We start from the raw sequence: 17,123 nt of genomic DNA, 5'->3' as shown, positions 1-17,123 counted from the left end.
GAGTATGACACACTCATTCGTCTTGGCTATCCACTGTACTTCATAGACATCACAGAGTGGTTGCATATCAGTCAATGATGCCTAGGTTGATCTGGCTTTCTGCTGCTTTCTACTCAGGCCCTTAGAAGAGTTCTCTGTAGATTTTCAGCTGTGATCAAGTGGCTGAAATTCTTGTAGTTTCTTTCTGGATTTCATTTTTTCAAGTTGATTTAGCTTTTGCAATTGCAAGCATCTCTTCATTTTAACTTCAATATTTCATTGCTTATATTTTTCTTCCACAAACCTTACTTATTGTCCAGGTTTCTGAGGCATGCAGGAATGTGGATAGAACGATGGCATCTTATGAGTGTTTTCCACAAGTTTGACTTTTCTTGTTGTTAACACATCCTTGGTCTTCACAAAATTACTTCTAGCTATCTTTATCCTGTTCTGCCTTTGGCATTGCATCTACCATCTTCTGTTCTCATCTCTCCTAAATAGACAAATGTATTTACTTGCTCCAGTGTAACACCACGCCCTTCAATTTTCACACGTCTTTTCTGATGTATTCCTTCTAACTACCACTGCTTCTGTCTTTTTGATGTTTATCTGCAATCCATATTCCAAACTTCTTGAAATTACTTGATTTACAATATTCAGTAAGACCTCTTCTGATTTTGCCGGTAGCGCGGAGTTGTCAAGGTTCTTGCCTCCAATTTTTACCCATACAAGTACATCTAATTCTTTTAATATCTATTCTGTTTATAGATGGAATAATTTTGTTGACAGTACACAGCCTAGATCTAATTGTCTCTTTACTGGGATCTTATCCAAATTCTAGCCTGGTCACTAGTTGGTCCTAATAAAGAATAAATCTTGCCCGACTTTTAACTTTTGGTGATAACTATGACTAAATACTTTTTCATTGCTTGTAAAGTAAATGGAAATGTTATTGTTTACTTCTAGGTATTAACCAAAAATTGTTCTTTGCTTAAAATACCCCTCTCTTGTTCCTAGTCCAGGCCTAGATTGTGACTATACTTTGCCAATTTCTCCTCCAAATGTCTTATTATTTCTTTCTGTTGTGATTTTCAAGATCATTTTAATGAGATGACTAATTAAGCTTACAGTTCTAAAATTATGAGACTGACAACATGGTAAATGGCCGGTCTGGATTTGTCCCTTTTTTTTTAAAATTGGATATATTTCAGCAATTTTCCACATTGTCAGGTCAATCCCACTGTTGTAGCTATATGGAACAAGTTGCGTAAGGACCTGGCTAGTCCTGGAGCACAAACCTTCAGTACAAGCTGATCCATTGCTTCTGCTGTATCCTGAACATTTCACATCAAATTGAGTGAACTGAGTGAGCTAAAGACTGGTATCCAAGACACCATAAAGGAAGCAGAGATAGATCATTCACACAGCATTTCTGATTGAGGATGGCTGCAATGCACCAGCTTAGTCTTTTGCAATGACATGTTGGGGTATCATCCCTCTCACAAAGAAAATCAGGATAGAAAAGAAAAATAAGATAACATTGAAAAAAATACATCTTTAAATGTTGCAAACATATTGGGAGACAGCGCCTACCTCAAATCCAGCACAATAACAAACCTTTTTCAGTCGTCTACTTTACTTCCCATTATTAAAACAGTGTCATATTCTAAAACTATTTACAGTTAGCTGCTGACTTTTAAATCATATTTTACAATCACATTATGGGATAGTCACCACAACTTGTAACCTTTATTGGCCAAAACAGTGTCAAATCAGTGCTGCTAATTTTCTTGCGTTTTCCTATTTGGTGCAATCTAAATGATTTAACCTATACCAGAGGCTTTCAACTTTTGTTTCAAGCTTCAGAATCTTCAAGATGAACTCCCTCAATATAGCACATAGAAAACAATTTGCAACCTGCTGGAAAACAGTATGTCAGATTGAAATGGATTGTTCACTACAGCTGATTTCACCATTGATTTAATGACTGTTTGACCAACTGATGCATCAGAAACTCAGAGAATCTATCTGAAGTGTTGAGATTTTATGGTGTCATTAGAAAAGAAACTGAATCCACTCCAGATCTCTGGATGTAAAGGAAAGCAACAAGATTAGCACAGAAAAATTTAGAAAATAGTGAAGTTTGCAATTCATGAAGGTAGTAGCTAAGAAGGACTCCCATCAAGGTACAAAAGACATTAAATGAAACAGGAAATTCTAAATGATATAGACAACATGTTCTCATCTCTTACTCCTTGGGTTGACATCCATTCCTTTTTCCGATTGCACCTCTTGAGCGTCTTCAAATTTTTATCTATATGGAAGGCACTATACCAATGCTATTTATTGTATTTATTGTAGTAGATATGGCAAAGCTAGATATTAAAATAATAGAAAAGTAAATTTATAAATAGTTAGATCATTCAATGAGTAGCAAATCTTTGGATAGGCTAAAGTGATAAACTATAGGGTCATTCAAGTTATAGCTGGATTATTAAAAGGAGAAAATTATTAAACAAATTACCTTTGGGCTAATTGATGGGTCTCATAATTTTTTCTTGCATTCTTGGAAATGTCTTTTAATAAAATAAATGTACTACAATATTTATGATCATGATGATGATGACAGAGTCTCTAAATTAAGGGCATCAATACAAGCAATGCAAGATAGTGAATGCGTCATATACTTCAAACCCATGCCGATTTGAAGTCAAGTTCAGGTGAGACATCCAATGTTGCAATTAGCTCAGCTGCCCAACATTTCATGTCTCAGAATCCAGGACATTAGGCTGACACTAATCAAAAGTTAACACCCTATAATCAGACTTTATTCTAAACCTACTCACCTTTTCAAAAATGAAAGCTAACAACACAATCAATCAATTGTGTAATTTGGAAAATTGTCTACCATTGTCTATTGTTTCTTTCTTAAAGAAGTTTTTCAAATAATAATCCCATTGCACATTATTTTTCCAGGTCCAGAAGCATAGCAATATCACTGACCCATATTTTGCAATCAACAGAGAAGCTGCCTGTAAAAATGTGGCCATCCCTGTGGTAGAATTTCCCTCTGTCCTGACAGGACTGTGGTATCAGTGCAAGTTCCAGGGGGTTGCCTTGGCATATAGCAGCTGTGGAGCTATGGAACAGGTAAGCAGTCAATCACATTCAGGTATTCACACACGACAACCATGAAGGTAAAAGCATTTAATATCCATCACTTTTAATTTAAACTTTCAGGTAATCCAATCAAAATCTTTATTTAGTTATAGTAAAAACTAAAATAAACAAACTTTTTTACTGCAATTTTTTTCCCTGTGGAGAAATTTGATGTTCCATAAATAGATAAAATTAGATTTTCAAAGCCAGTGAGGATATTCATCTGTAGAGGTGAATTTATAAATAGTTAAGAATGTTTAACACTTTTTCAACGAAGTATAACCTTTTCCAAAGGTTTTGATAGAAAGTCAAAGGCACAGGAAGGAAGATTTTTATCAATTTAATTGATTTGCATTGAATATGGCCAGTGCTGCTCCAAAAGCACAACTTTCAGAGCAGCATAAAATTACTCTTAGCCAATCCTAGCTGTCTATGTCATTCTGCACGTGTAGACTTAGAAGTTGCTGTCAGTTTCAGTGGAGTATCGCCATTATTAATTTTGCAACATCCAAGACATTATTTCAATGAAAAAGACAGAAACACACTGTAACAGTTCATCTACATTGCTTTTGATAGCCATAAAACGAACTTAAATGAACACCAAGTAAAAACATAACTGCAATCAACTACCAAGCATTCATTTCCAGTTCTTTTTATACTCCATGTGAATTATGACGATACTGTGACTTAAAGAAGTGTATTTTTCCTGGTTTTATTTTTGAAGAAAGCTTTTGACAGAGGTGCAGTCTGCTCAAAGATAATAAAGTAAACACCTTCCGAGGCCTTGGCTTTTTTCAAAAGTTGGAATAATAGAAGTAGCCTGAATGAGTGCGGTCAAACTCTCACAGAATCAGGATTTTCTGTTTTAGCTTTCAGCAATTGCTGGCGTCTTGAAACTGGATGTGGAAGCTCTTATTCCTCTCTCTGTAATAGCTAAAAGCTGGGGCTCTCTTCCTGCTACTAGAATTGCATGTGCAATCTATTTCATTGAATTTGTCTTTGCCAAGGGTATGTTTATGGGATGTTAATTAGAACAGTTAATCAGTATTTGTTAATATATATCATTTTGTTAAGCATTTCGACAGTTACAGTTAAGCCAATTCTTTTTTTTAGTTTGTCTGTATTTTAACTGTAGTGCAAAAATAAAGTGTGTTTTGCTTAAAGTCGAGTAGTTTGACCAATCGAATTACATCTGGAACATGATCCCTTACACTTACCTTTAAAAATAAGAAAAAGTTAGAGTCTAGACTATCTTCTTAATAGATTGAGAGGGGGTTTGGTCTGTCCACAACAGAATGTAAAATTGTCTTCATTAGATCAAGTAAGGGAAAACAGAAACTGAATATTCAGCAATCCACAAAATGGATAAACAAGGCAATTTAAGTGAAATTAGACAGAAATAAACAGAATACACAGAGAAATTTAGCAGAACGGAGACACGAACTTCAGATGTAGGAATATATGTATTTGGTAGCAGATTTAAGAAGATATCAGGAGTGGTCAAAAGGGTACTGGGAACGAGAATAGCTAAGACACCATCCATGATAATAAGCATTGCCCAGTGCAAATACAGGTATAAACTGACAGAACATAGAAGTGGTGCTGAACTTGAGTTGCTAAAAAAAAAGTAGTTAATATACTCAATATTTTAAAGATATTCACAAAAGAATAATACGATGCCTAATTGTTACGGTATAAATATTGTGGAAAATTCTAAAATCAATGTTGCAAAGGCACTAAACAAGTTAGAGGGAATGAAGACAAATCCCTTAGGTCAGATAGCAATACTTAAGCATGTGGAAGACCACCAAGGAGGAGATATATACTGTATGAGACATCATTATTTCAAAGTTATGTACTGGCAAGTTGCCACAGGACTGGAAGCAGGCAAGTCAATGGCCAAGCTTGAAGAAAGGAAAATAAATCATTTCTACATAACTGCGAGCCTATAACCCAACTTCTACATTAGTGAAAGTAATGGAAATCACTTTAAAATGGCAGGATGAAGGAATATTTGCACAGTAATAAGAAGCATTAACCAACCAAATGCGGAAAACAAATATCTGACTGGTCTCTAATTTTGGGAGAAATAACAATAAAACAGATCACGGAAACATTTTATGAAATTATTCAGAATTCCAGAATTTTTAGACACAAATAAAGACTTGGACAGTAGTATTGTGTGGCTATGAAACGCCACTTTACTGATCCAGCCTAAAGATTTCCAAAGCCAGGGTTTGGAAACCACATGAGGTCAAAAAATGAAATATTGAAGTGGCAGCTCCAAAGCAGCATAAGTTCTGCATCTCTTACTTTCCTGGTCTCACAGGTCTTTTGCCCCCAACCCCTGCTCCCCTATATCCCTGTCTCAGTTCTGACCAAACAGAAATGACAATTTTCGCCCTTCAAAATGGGAAATTGTGGGGGGAAAAAAAAATCCCTCATCCACACCATTCCAGTCATAGCACCTAACTATCTCAAATCAGTTCAACCTTCAGAACTATGGGTAGGAGGCGAAATCAATATAGAAAACTGCTTCTTGGCTTTAATCCTCAGCTTGTTTTCTGGCAAATTATACGTACATCTCTTCATCATTATATTGAAATTTTATATCATTGGTGTAGGTCCGCTTTCATTTGCCGCGATTTAAGGCTGGAGGAAAATCGGCTTTTTTGGTCTATTTTGATAACTCAATCTGACAGATTTTAGCTTTATTAGCATTCTGCTGTATTGTGTTCGGGGCTTGCAGATTACCAGAACTCAATACTTGAAAGGCTGCCTGATTGGAAAAGAATATGACCTCAGTGTTGCCAAACCAAAAAAAAAATCTAGGGAAGGGTATAGTACTCAATAACATTATTAAACATGGCTATTTGAAGGCGTAATCTTGAACAATGGAATGGAGTGGAATGGCATTACATTCAATTACTGTCTGGATTTCTGTTATTTGATTTACATGAATGACTTTGATACTGAAACTGAACCCAGGACCATTAAACATGTAGTTGACACTACACTAGGGATCATTTATGCAAATAGGCAGACAGTGAATAGCTAAAATGTAATACTGACCAGTGAATTTCCCAAGGTTTTGCATTAGGGGCGATAAGACTAACTGTGGCCTTCAGGTGAAGCAGAATTTGAAGGCTGAGAATATTACGTTGAGAGACAGTCATCATTTAAATTCCATTTAAAGGTCTTAGAATTAATTCTCATCAGTAGTAAATTTTAAAACAATGTGTGTGCACTTCCTGTTGTTTTGTATTGAAGAATTTACAATAGAGAAACACTTATGCACTTACAGCAAATTTTCTAGACTGCAGTACCTCCAATGGTGTCCATAGCACAGGTTTATACATAGTTTCCACTATTAATGAGTACAGGAAATTACAACAGAAAAGGTTGATGGGAGGTTTGTGCAGATGTTAAGGTTTAAAATATATTATAGAAATGCAGTTATTTGTATTCACTCAGGGATACATGTTTGACTAGTTGGGCCAGAATTTATTGCCCATCCCTAGTTGCCCTTGAGAAGCTCATGGTGAGCTGCCTTCTGGAACTGCTGCAGTCCAAGTGCTGTAGGTTGACCACAATGCTGCTAGGGAGGGAATTCCAGGATTTTGATCCAGCGACAGTGAAGGAATTTTAATATATTTCCAGATCAGATGGTGGGTAGCATGGAGGAGAACTTAATGGTTTTGGGGTTCCCACGTACCTACTGCCTTCGTCCTTCTAGATGAGTTTGGAAGGTGCTGTCTAAGGAGCCTTGATGAACTTCTTCAGTTGATGGTGCACGCTGCTGCTACTGAGCATCGGTGGTGGACGGAGTGAACGTTTATGGATGTAGTGCCAATCAACTGGGCTGCTTTGTCCTGGATGGTGTCAAGCTTCTTGAGTGTTGTGGGAGCTGCAGTCATCCAGGCAAGTGGGGGGTATTCCATTACGGTCTTAACTTGAGTCTAGTAGATGGTGGACAAACTTTGGAGAATCAAGAGATGAGTGTCCAAGATTCTTATCCTTTAACCTGCTATTTATATGGCTAGTTCAGTTTCTGGTCCATGGTAACCACCAGGATGTTGATAATGAGGGATTCAGCAATGGTAATACCACTGAAAGTCAAAGGGGTTAGATTTTCTTTTGTTGGAGATAATTATTCCCTGGCACCTCTGAGGCACACGTTATTTGCCATTTGTCAACCCAAACTTAGCTATCATCCAAGTTTTGCTGCACTTGAACATTTTGCAGTTATCAGAAGTCACGAATTAACATCCCCACTTCTGACCTGATGATGAAGCAGCTGAAGATGGTTGGGTCTAGGTCACTACCCTGAGGAACTTCTACAGAGATGTCCTGGAGCTGAGATGACTGACCTCCAACTACCACGACTATCTTCCAACTAGTCAGAGGTTTTCCTCCTGATTCCCACTGAGTCTAGTTTTGCTAAGGCTCCTTGATGCCACATCAGTCAACTGTGGCCTTGATGTCAAAGGCGGTCACTCCAGCTTCACCTCTGAAATTCAGCCCCTTTGTCCATGTTTGAACCAAGGCTGTAAAAACACCAGGAGCTGATCGACTCTGGCAGCACCCAAGCTGAGCATCAGTGAGCAGGTTGTCGCTAAGTGGGTGCTGCTTGATAGCATTGGTGACGACCTCTTCCGTCACTTTACTGATGATCAAGAATACACTGATGGGACAGTAATTGGCTGGGTTGTATTTTTCCTGCTCTTTGTACACAAGATTATGCCTGGGCAATTTTCCAAACTGTCAGATACATGCCAATGTTGTAGCTGTATTGGAACAGCTTGGCTAGGGGAGCAGCAATTTCTGGAGCATGGCTTCTGTACTATTGCCGGAATGTGGTCAGGACCCGTACCCTTTTTAGTATTCAGTGCCTCCAACTATTTTAATATATTATGAAGTGAATTAGAATGGCTTAAAACTGGGATCTGTGATGCCAGTTGAGATGGAACATTAACTCAACACTTCTAGCTAAAGACTGTCACAAATGCTTCAGCCTTATCTTTTGCATTGATGTTTTGGGCTCCCCCATCATTGAGGATGAGGATATTTGTGGAGCTTCATCCTTCAAAACAAGTATTACATACTAAGCTATGAATTACATAAGTACAAAATGAAAGCAACAGAAAGTTGGGGAGTTAAATCTCACGAAATGCTGTGAGAGATGGCACTGGTTGGACAAACTGTATTCAACTTTGGTTTCCATTGCAAAAGAGATGCAAACATTATAAATGCATAGACAGCACCAATAATTATTTCAATACTAAATTAAAGACTATGATATAGCCATAAATTCCAATGAATTATACTTTAAGTGCTGTCTTCCTTCCCCATCCCATTGTGAAGTAATCACATTCCAGGTGGACATTAAAAAAAAAATCACACAATGGAGACATCACAATAGTTGTGTCAGAGCTGCTAGTAAATCAATCCCTAAGAAAATAAGCTAACATTGTGCTTCTAATTTCCCAGCTCCGTTGCCCATCCTAGACATAGTAGCTAGAGATCCCATCAGCAAGTTATGTTACAAAACTAATTCACCTCAGATCCATGTTTTGCTATCACTGCACAAGTTCTGCAGCTAGATTTTCAAAAAGAATACCAAGAACCAGACATAGTAGGAACTGCAGATGCTGGAGAATCCAAGACAACAAGGTGCAGGGCTGAATGAACACAGCAGGCCAAGCAGCATCATAGGAGCAGAGAGGCTGACGTTTCGGGCCGAGACCCTTCATCAGAAAAGGGGGAGGGGAAGGGGGTTTTGAAATAAATAGGGAGAGAGTGGGAGGCGGATAGAAGAGGGATAGAGGAGAGGATAGGTGGAGAGGAAATAAACAGGTCGAAAAGGCGGGGATGGAGCCAGTAAAAGGTGAGTGTAGGTAGGGAGTTAGACCTACACTCACCTTTACTGGCTTCATCCCCGCCTCTTCGACCTGTTTGTTTCCTCTCCACCTATCCTCTCCTCTATCCCTCTTCTATCCGCCTCCCACTCTCTCCCTATTTATTTCAAAACCCCCTTCCCCTCCCCCTTTTCTGATGAAGGGTCTCGGCCCGAAACGTCAGCCTCTCTGCTCCTATGATGCTGCTTGGCCTGCTGTGTTCATCCAGCCCTGCACCTTGTTGTCCAAGAACCAGACAGCTACTTACTGGTAACTCTGTGTTGATCCAATGAGCAGCTCCAATTAAATAAAAGCAGCTTGGTCTGAAGGTTGATCTATAATCTGCACGGTTAGTTGATCTCATCTAGGGAAGCGGTAGGGAATAATAAGTTTGGCCTTAGTCAAGGAAGAAGGCATGGGGGACATGGATATATATGGTGGGGGAAGGTGGTTCCTGCTCCTGTTTGATGTACAGTGACCCTGCTGGATGTACACAGGTCCCCGGTGCTGGGTGATGACAGGATTGAGCTGCAATTCCCCTTCACTCCTGCCACGTCATGAATATCTTCCAAAACTCAATGATAAAATTAGTTTTAAATAAGAACCACTTGGGCTTCTCCATGTTATCCTCGGGAAGAGGATAATGTCAACAGGAAAGAGACAGGAATGAAATAAAACAAACGTTCAAGCAAATAAAAAATACTCAAATTCACAGACAAGTTTCCACATGTTAGCCATGGTTCAGTGGTACCATGCTCCCCCAAAGCAGAAGTTGTGGGTTCAAGCACCACTTTAAACATTCGAGCACATGAGCTAGGCTAACACTACAGTGTATTGACAGAGAGCCCAACAGCAATAGGTGCTACTACAGGGCAGTACTGACAGACGGCTGAATGGTAATAGGTGCTGTCTTCAAACTATCACCAGCCATTTCAGTCAGGGGGAGGGAAGGTAAGGGAACCCACGGTACTTTTGAAAAGCAGGTGGGCTTCCATTGATCTTTGTCAACATCATCGAACACTTGATAAGGGATTTAATTATCTACTTTTGTTGTTCTTTATTTGCACTTCTTACAATAGTGGTACTACTAGATTTCAAAAATGGTTCTTTCTCTATAAAGTGCTTTATGATGTCTTGGGAAGGGTGCTATGTGTCAATGCAAGCTCATTCTCTTGGTACTTATTTCTTTTTCCAACACCCCAACAAGCCAAACACTGCAAAACGTGGCACACATGCACAATCATGTTATCTTACAATACTGTGCAACATATTCCAATAAGCTAACTACAAGATTACTTGATATTCCCCCAAAACAAAAAAAAATCAACAAACCTACATGCATTATAAACAGCGGTTGTATACACACCGCAACAAGCTTACAATCCATTACATCTCATTTAATCATTGAATAAATACCTTTATTACCCATTATTCCCACAATGCATACTTAGTTCATGTGAATAACACGAAAGTCAAAATATTCTTTTGAAATTGATCTTTTCATTACAGATAAACAAAGAAATAACAAATCCTCTTTCAACAGGTCTTTGTTTTGCCTCAACCTATTCCCTCCAATAGTGACTGATATGGTCCTCAAACTGTCCACGTATTTCCTGTCCTTCTGCTGTCACTCATTCCCCTCCAGCCTGCAAGATGTTCCCCTTTGTTCTCACCTTCCACCCACTAGCCTTTGTATTCAAAAGATCATTTTCCACCACCTACTGTCGGACATTGCCATCAAACACACCTCCCCATTCTAGCATTCAGAAGGGGCTCTGCAATCACTCCCAGCACAAGTCCCCTTTCACAACACCTTTGTACGCAAACACAGGAGCTGTAGCAGCTCTCCTAGTGCTTCTTCCACTCCCTCTGACCCCCCAGGACCTAAACATTTTTCCCTTGATTTACCTCATTTTCTGTTCCGGTATTGTGTTCGCTGCTCAAAACGCAGTCTCCCCTATGTTGGAGAGACCAAAGAAAGGTTGGATAACTGCTTTGCAAAATATGTCCATTCAATCTACAAATATGACACTGAGCCTGCAACTACCTACCTTTGTAATTCTCCACCTTGCTCCCACTCTGACATTAGTCATCATGCCTCCTGTAGTGTTCCAAGGCAAGCTTACAGAACACCACCTCATTTTTCCGGCAGATTATAGCAGCGACAACTCTTTTAATCGGTCATTTAATCTCGCCTATCTTCCACTCAATCACTGTCTTACCATTTGGTTCCCTTTCATCAGCCTCCCCGTTTTCAATTGCTAAAAACTTGCATCGCAAACTTTTCCCAGTTCTGATGAAAGGTCATCAACGTGAAGCATATAAGTCTTGTTTCTCTCTGTATAGATGCTGCCTGAACTTTTGGCTGTTTCCGGAATGTTCTCTTTTCCGTAATAAATCCTCTGGCTGTGTTTAGTGCAAGTCTAACAATCTATTTTTCAACAGTGCAGGGAACAAACTTTGATGCTGAGGAACGATGTGTCTTTCCACTTAAGAAACGCAGTGATTATACAGTCTGCTCTCTGGTCAGCTAGAATATTTTCTGATGAATAACAAAACTTCCTCCGTTCTGAAATCAGTATGTGCATTAAACACAATTTAACAGTTTCTGAATTTCCAAAGTCATTCATTGTGTGAATGCTCAAGACCTATTAACTGTGCAAAAACAAAGTTGCTGGAAAGGGTCAGCAGATCTGGGCAGCATCTGTGAAGGGAAAAATAGAGTTAACGTTTCAGGTCTGGTGACCCTTCCTCAGAACACAGGAAGGGTCTGAGGAAGAGTAACTGGACGTGAAATATTAACTCCGTTTTTTCCTTCACAGATGCTGCCAGACCTGCTGAGCTTTTCCAGCAACTTTGTTTTTGCCCTGATTTACAACATCCTTGGTTCTTTCAGTTTTTATTACATATTAATGGTGGTTTTTTTTCTTTTCAGCCATTGTCACACCAATTTGACAGATTAATTTCGCACAGATTTATGTGGGCTCTGTGAACATCAGCTTGGCACTAAATAAATAGAAGTTAGTCATGGGCTGTGGTTCAAGTTCCACATGAACTGAGCTGCAGTGACTAAATGTCATTTCACACAGGACCCTTATAAAAATTGCAGCGTGCCCATTTGGACTAGATCTCTTAAGTGTAGGACAATTCTCTCAAGCCCTGCCCTCTTCCCAGCTCCCCCCCCCAATAAAGTGGAAAATTCAAATTTGAAGAGGTGTTATATAGGATAAATGACACACTAAAACATTATTTATAAATTAGGCTATTCACTACAGAAATTGGGAGTTCCCCCCAAAGCAAAGTTAATCAATAAAATTATATTAAAAGTTGTCATTTTCAAACATATACACGTCCATAAATTGAAATTAGACAGGAAGTTACAGAAACTATCCCTTTCTACAGATGACACAGTAATGTCACAATTTATCTTGAAAATTGATTCCATCAATCTCTTTGGGCGAAGCTAATTCCTTCTCTGTACCCAACCTTTATTCTAACATTGTTATCTACCACATACTAAACTATCGAATCAGTAGCAAAGGGAGCTGCAGGCAAGTTCTAATGAAAACAAAGCTTCACACAGTTGTTTTCATTGTATCTATTTGATTAACAGGAAGCTCAATGTATTAATTTAACACTGCAATTAGTTAAATAATATTTGTTTGCTCATTTAAAATAATTTTAGCTTAAGTATTCTTGGCTCTGCTGAGCTACAAACTTTAGAAATCACAGCATTGGCATGAATGCAGCAGAACAGTGTAACAGTGTTTTAATGTGTTTTGTGTCACCAACAGTGATATTTCAGCAACAAGTTACAAGTTATTTTAAACCTTTGAAAGGAAAACACTAAAGGCCACAGAAACCCTTACTTTCAACGTGACCACCAGATGGTAATGGGTGTAAAGGAATGGAATTCAGAGACCACTACTGTCCCCTTTTGTTCAATAAATCTTTATGCAATTTGGAAGAATAAACGTCAGATGCACTTCTGTACTTCAATCCATCTGCATTTAGAATCTACCTTTCTTCAAAACTGAGATGTCAAATTAGCTTAATTGAAACCATCAGTGGTTACATCTCGGCTTATCTTGTTTTTATACAATATCTTTGACCTTCATTGGTAGTTCAAAAAGTAAAGGTACCACCACTGCAGATCTGAATTAAATGGTTCAAAAATATCCCATGCTATTCTTCCCCAGATTGTGCAATGGTAGCTGAATTTAACTCGGGCCAAAGCAGGTTCAATACAATTGGCTCACGGTCTACTGGTTAAGCAGAGCTTAAACAAAGAGAGCCAGGGCTCTCGCATTCCATCCAATATCCAGAAACGCACATCTGGCCTGATGCATGAATATCAGTCGCTGCCTGAAATCTATGGTCACATCCTACAACAGACAAAGCTCAGGGAAACAGGATAGAATCAGGAAGGGGAAGGATGAAAAAATGAGTAAATTATCCAATCTGTTTTTCTTTAAAGAAAATCAGAAAAAAAATTGTGATGTGACTTCAAAGTTAAAGACCAGGAGCGTTGGAAAGTTTGTTTTTAATATCTACATCCCTACCTCTCATTAAGAAATAATTATCTCCAAAGTTGTTAAAGCACAAAATAGTTAGATCAAAGCCCCGATATAAAAACTTACTGGAATATCTCCGCCTGTGACACAACCTTGTCCAGAACAATCTAAAAATACTTCACCGAAAGAAACATTTCTAAAATAGTTACTTGCAAATGATACAGCAATCTGTGAGAGACATTCAATTCTGTGATTCTCACTCCTGGAATGTCCTCACTTTCCACTTCCTAATTGAAGTTATACAGATTTATTAAGGCGGGGGGGGGGGGGGGGAGTGAGAGAGAAGCCCACTGCTCTGACTAGCAACTGTTCACAGATTCAAACCTCTACAGACACTCCGAGTGGAGGATGGTGTCTGTTTCACCTGCCGTCTGGATAAACAATGTCTCCTTTTCCGACTCGATGGACATATAAAGCGCAAGCAAATAAATGGAATTGTTGGAAAGCTTACGGGGAGGGCAGCAGACTGGCAAGGTCACCTTCTAATCCCCAAACGAGGGGCGGCGCCATCAGATCTGGCCTGGACAAGGCGACACTGCCGCTCAGACCCAAGCATGACACCCTCAAAATGAAATATCACAACGCCCCAACCCCTCCTTAAATAAACCAGCGGAAAGACCACACGGCTGCCGAATCCCAGGCGAGAAACAAAATCAAGTGGACCATCCAAATCCCGGGTCAGAAGCTCCAGGTAGCCCGGGGCACAATTCCCTCCCTTCCATTTCTTTGCTATGTTCTTGTCATTTCCCATGTTACAGAACATCAATCATCCAGAGCGCTGGTGTCTCCGAGTCTGATTTACGAAACATTAGCAAGCGAATGCAATTACACTGATCAGACCGAGCGTCCCGTTCCGCAGAGATTCACAAAAATACCACAAGCAGAGCAACCAATTATCTGGTATGAAGTTGGATCGCTGCAACCGGGACCTTCCACATTAACCCGAAAGACGTTCACGGGAGGTGTTTGGTTTTGTCCTGTAAACCTTGGGTAATTGCTACATTAACGGTTACGGAAAGATCACTGCCGAGTCAATTTCCCCTCGGAGATTACAGTCCAGCCCGAAAAAAAATCTCATTTATTTCCAACATAAAAACAATTTTAAAAGTTATCTAATTAATCTGCCTCCCAAGTTAAAGCGAGCGAACTATCTATAAATAAAAGTCCGGTTTAACATTGCTGACTGATACTGTACATCCTAAGTGTGAGCGGCAGGAAGAAAAGTTAATCAACATTTTAGGAATACAGTTTAAAAAAACGCACCGATCTTGCAGAGTTAAAAAAAAAGCAATTGTAAATTGTGCCGAGCCCAGCTTTATTTGCACAAAGCAATCGTCCCTTACCTGTTACCATTATAGAGTGTTGTTTTTTTTAAACAAAGCTTTTTTTTGTTGTCCTAATAAGCATAATACAATCCCCGCTAAACTGTCTGAATGACTTGTACTTTCTTGGTGTGAGTGTGTGTGTCTGTGTGTGTGGTTGTGTGCTGAGTGTAGAGGGACAGCTAGTCTCACACAGTGGCCGCTGAAATGGAGCACACTGGCGGAGCGCGGCACCATCTTCACTGCGCTGCTGCAGCTGCTGATCGATCATTGAACTGAACAAAGGCAGGGATCAATTTCTAATACGTATCAATCGAAAGCTGCGACTTTCCTCTCGGCGAGCGCCGCCAAAAACCCACTAAAAGCCCGAGCCCAGTCCGGGCTCGGCGGCGCAGACCCCCTGTCCCTCTCCCCTCCATATTCCGGGGGTAAAAGCTGTAGCTTTCCTCACTAACCTGGAGGCGCCGTAGATCAAATTTCTTCCAATATTGAAACATCGATCCCACATTGGCGGCCATCTTGGGGGATATTGAAGCGATATTTTCTCTTTATTTTTCCTTCGGCTCCTCTCAATATCCGGCCTGGATTCTCGCCTCAACTGGCCACTTCAAAGAATACACAGAAGAGGCAACTCCAAACACTCACTCACTCACACACACAGAGAGGGAACTCAGGGGTTACAGTCACCGCTGCCGAACCCCGGCTCCTGCCTCATCTCATCTTTCCCCCTTTTTTTCTTACGCCCCCTTTCTCTTCTCTGAAGCAGATAAAGACGGTGTTCCTTTTTTTAAATTGTTGTTGAACTTCAATTTTTCTGCCGGGCTTGACTTTGATCAGATTACCACAAGCGGCAAAGTGAACAATTAGAAGCGTGGGCGGGTCATGTCAAACCTTTTGAGCAAATTGCGGCATTTTTTTTACCAATATTCCACACAGATTGAACACATCTCGTACCTATCAAGATGCACTTTTCTGAGGTGTCACTTTTTGCCATCTTTAACGTGCGGTGGCAAGGAAATCGTGCTTTCATCTGGATTACAAATGCAATGATATAACTTTTTTTCTGGGGGGGAGTTCAGTCCACTTTGGAAAAATGTTATGTCACTTTTTCTCCAGTGTTTCTACTTCTGGAGAACGTTTGTTTTATCGAAACGGTGAGAGCTTCACTATATTATTCATGTGTATTTGTGTACCAATGACTTCAGTCAGTAGCGGATCCACACTGTGGGTGATTTGACCATTTTGTCAGCCCTGATCCAGAATGACTGGACAATGTCCAGCCAGCGGTTCCAACTCTCAGGATCTGAAGTAGCTTCAGCAATTTTCAGCTTCCTGCGATTTTTTTCTCTCTTAAATTAAGTTTGCTTTATTAACATTGTTTTCTCTAAAAGACCCGCAGCAGTAAAACTTAAAAAAAGACCACCTGGTTATGACTGGGGTGTGCAATTCCTTTATGTCCTACTTTGACGGAACTGCGGCGACATGAAAGGTTACAAATTCCAGCTGAAAATTGCCTTCCGTTGCGCGACCGACTTTTATCTGGAGCCGGTGTTGCACACAGGGACCACCCACACACTCGGCTCTCACAGGATGTTGAAGAGTCAGTTTGACTGCATTTTTTGTGCATGTGTGTTGGTAAATTTACAGTGCCGTCCTATCCCATGCGCTGGAGTTCCGGGCTGCCTGTTACAGGCATTCGATGCAAGAGCGGCGCCAGTGTTGAACTGATGGGAACAGCTACAATGTTACTTGTTATCGTGCATCCACTTTGATATGTGGGGAACTTCGCCGAGGCTTCAAACTTCGACGATTTGTCCTTCGGGTGCAACTTTTTGGGAAATCGGAAGGGGAAAAAAAAAAGAACATCCCTGGTTCGACAGATGTTCTGTTTTATTTTGGAGCTACTACTTTATACATAATACATTTTTAATATCGCGGAAAAAAACCCATTTTGATCAATTTTTGATGCGAGTCACGACTGTGTTTATGCTGCGAGAGTCCATAATTTTTTATTGATAGTAAAACTATAGTAATATAATAATTTTAATAAACAATTCCATCAATAGTCTATTGACATTCTCATTTATACATGTTAACCGGTTGCAACCAACGTTCTATGTAAAAATATAAACAAATCTTGCTCGTATGCAATTTCAAGCATGTAAGCAAATTAAAGTCTCATCTTTTTCTGA

The 17,123-nt window shown here is 39.7% G+C and overlaps 1 protein-coding gene across 1 annotated transcript in view; it reads right to left on the bottom strand.

Moving 5' to 3' along the window:
* The window catches only part of cux2b (cut-like homeobox 2b), a 293,668-nt gene extending 278,100 nt beyond the window's left edge, over window positions 1–15,568 (bottom strand). The window contains exon 1 of the mRNA XM_048611509.1: window positions 15,387–15,568. Within this exon, the coding sequence (XP_048467466.1) occupies window positions 15,387–15,449 (63 nt within the window). The 5' untranslated portion in view covers window positions 15,450–15,568. The remainder of the gene's footprint in view (window positions 1–15,386) is intronic.
* Between the last annotated feature and the right edge of the window lie 1,555 nt (window positions 15,569–17,123).

The sequence above is a fragment of the Rhincodon typus genome, chromosome 24, assembly GCF_021869965.1.
Source record: "Rhincodon typus isolate 14 chromosome 24, sRhiTyp1.1, whole genome shotgun sequence".
Lineage (NCBI taxonomy): Eukaryota > Metazoa > Chordata > Chondrichthyes > Orectolobiformes > Rhincodontidae > Rhincodon > Rhincodon typus.
This window is presented reverse-complemented; position numbering and strand designations above follow the sequence as displayed.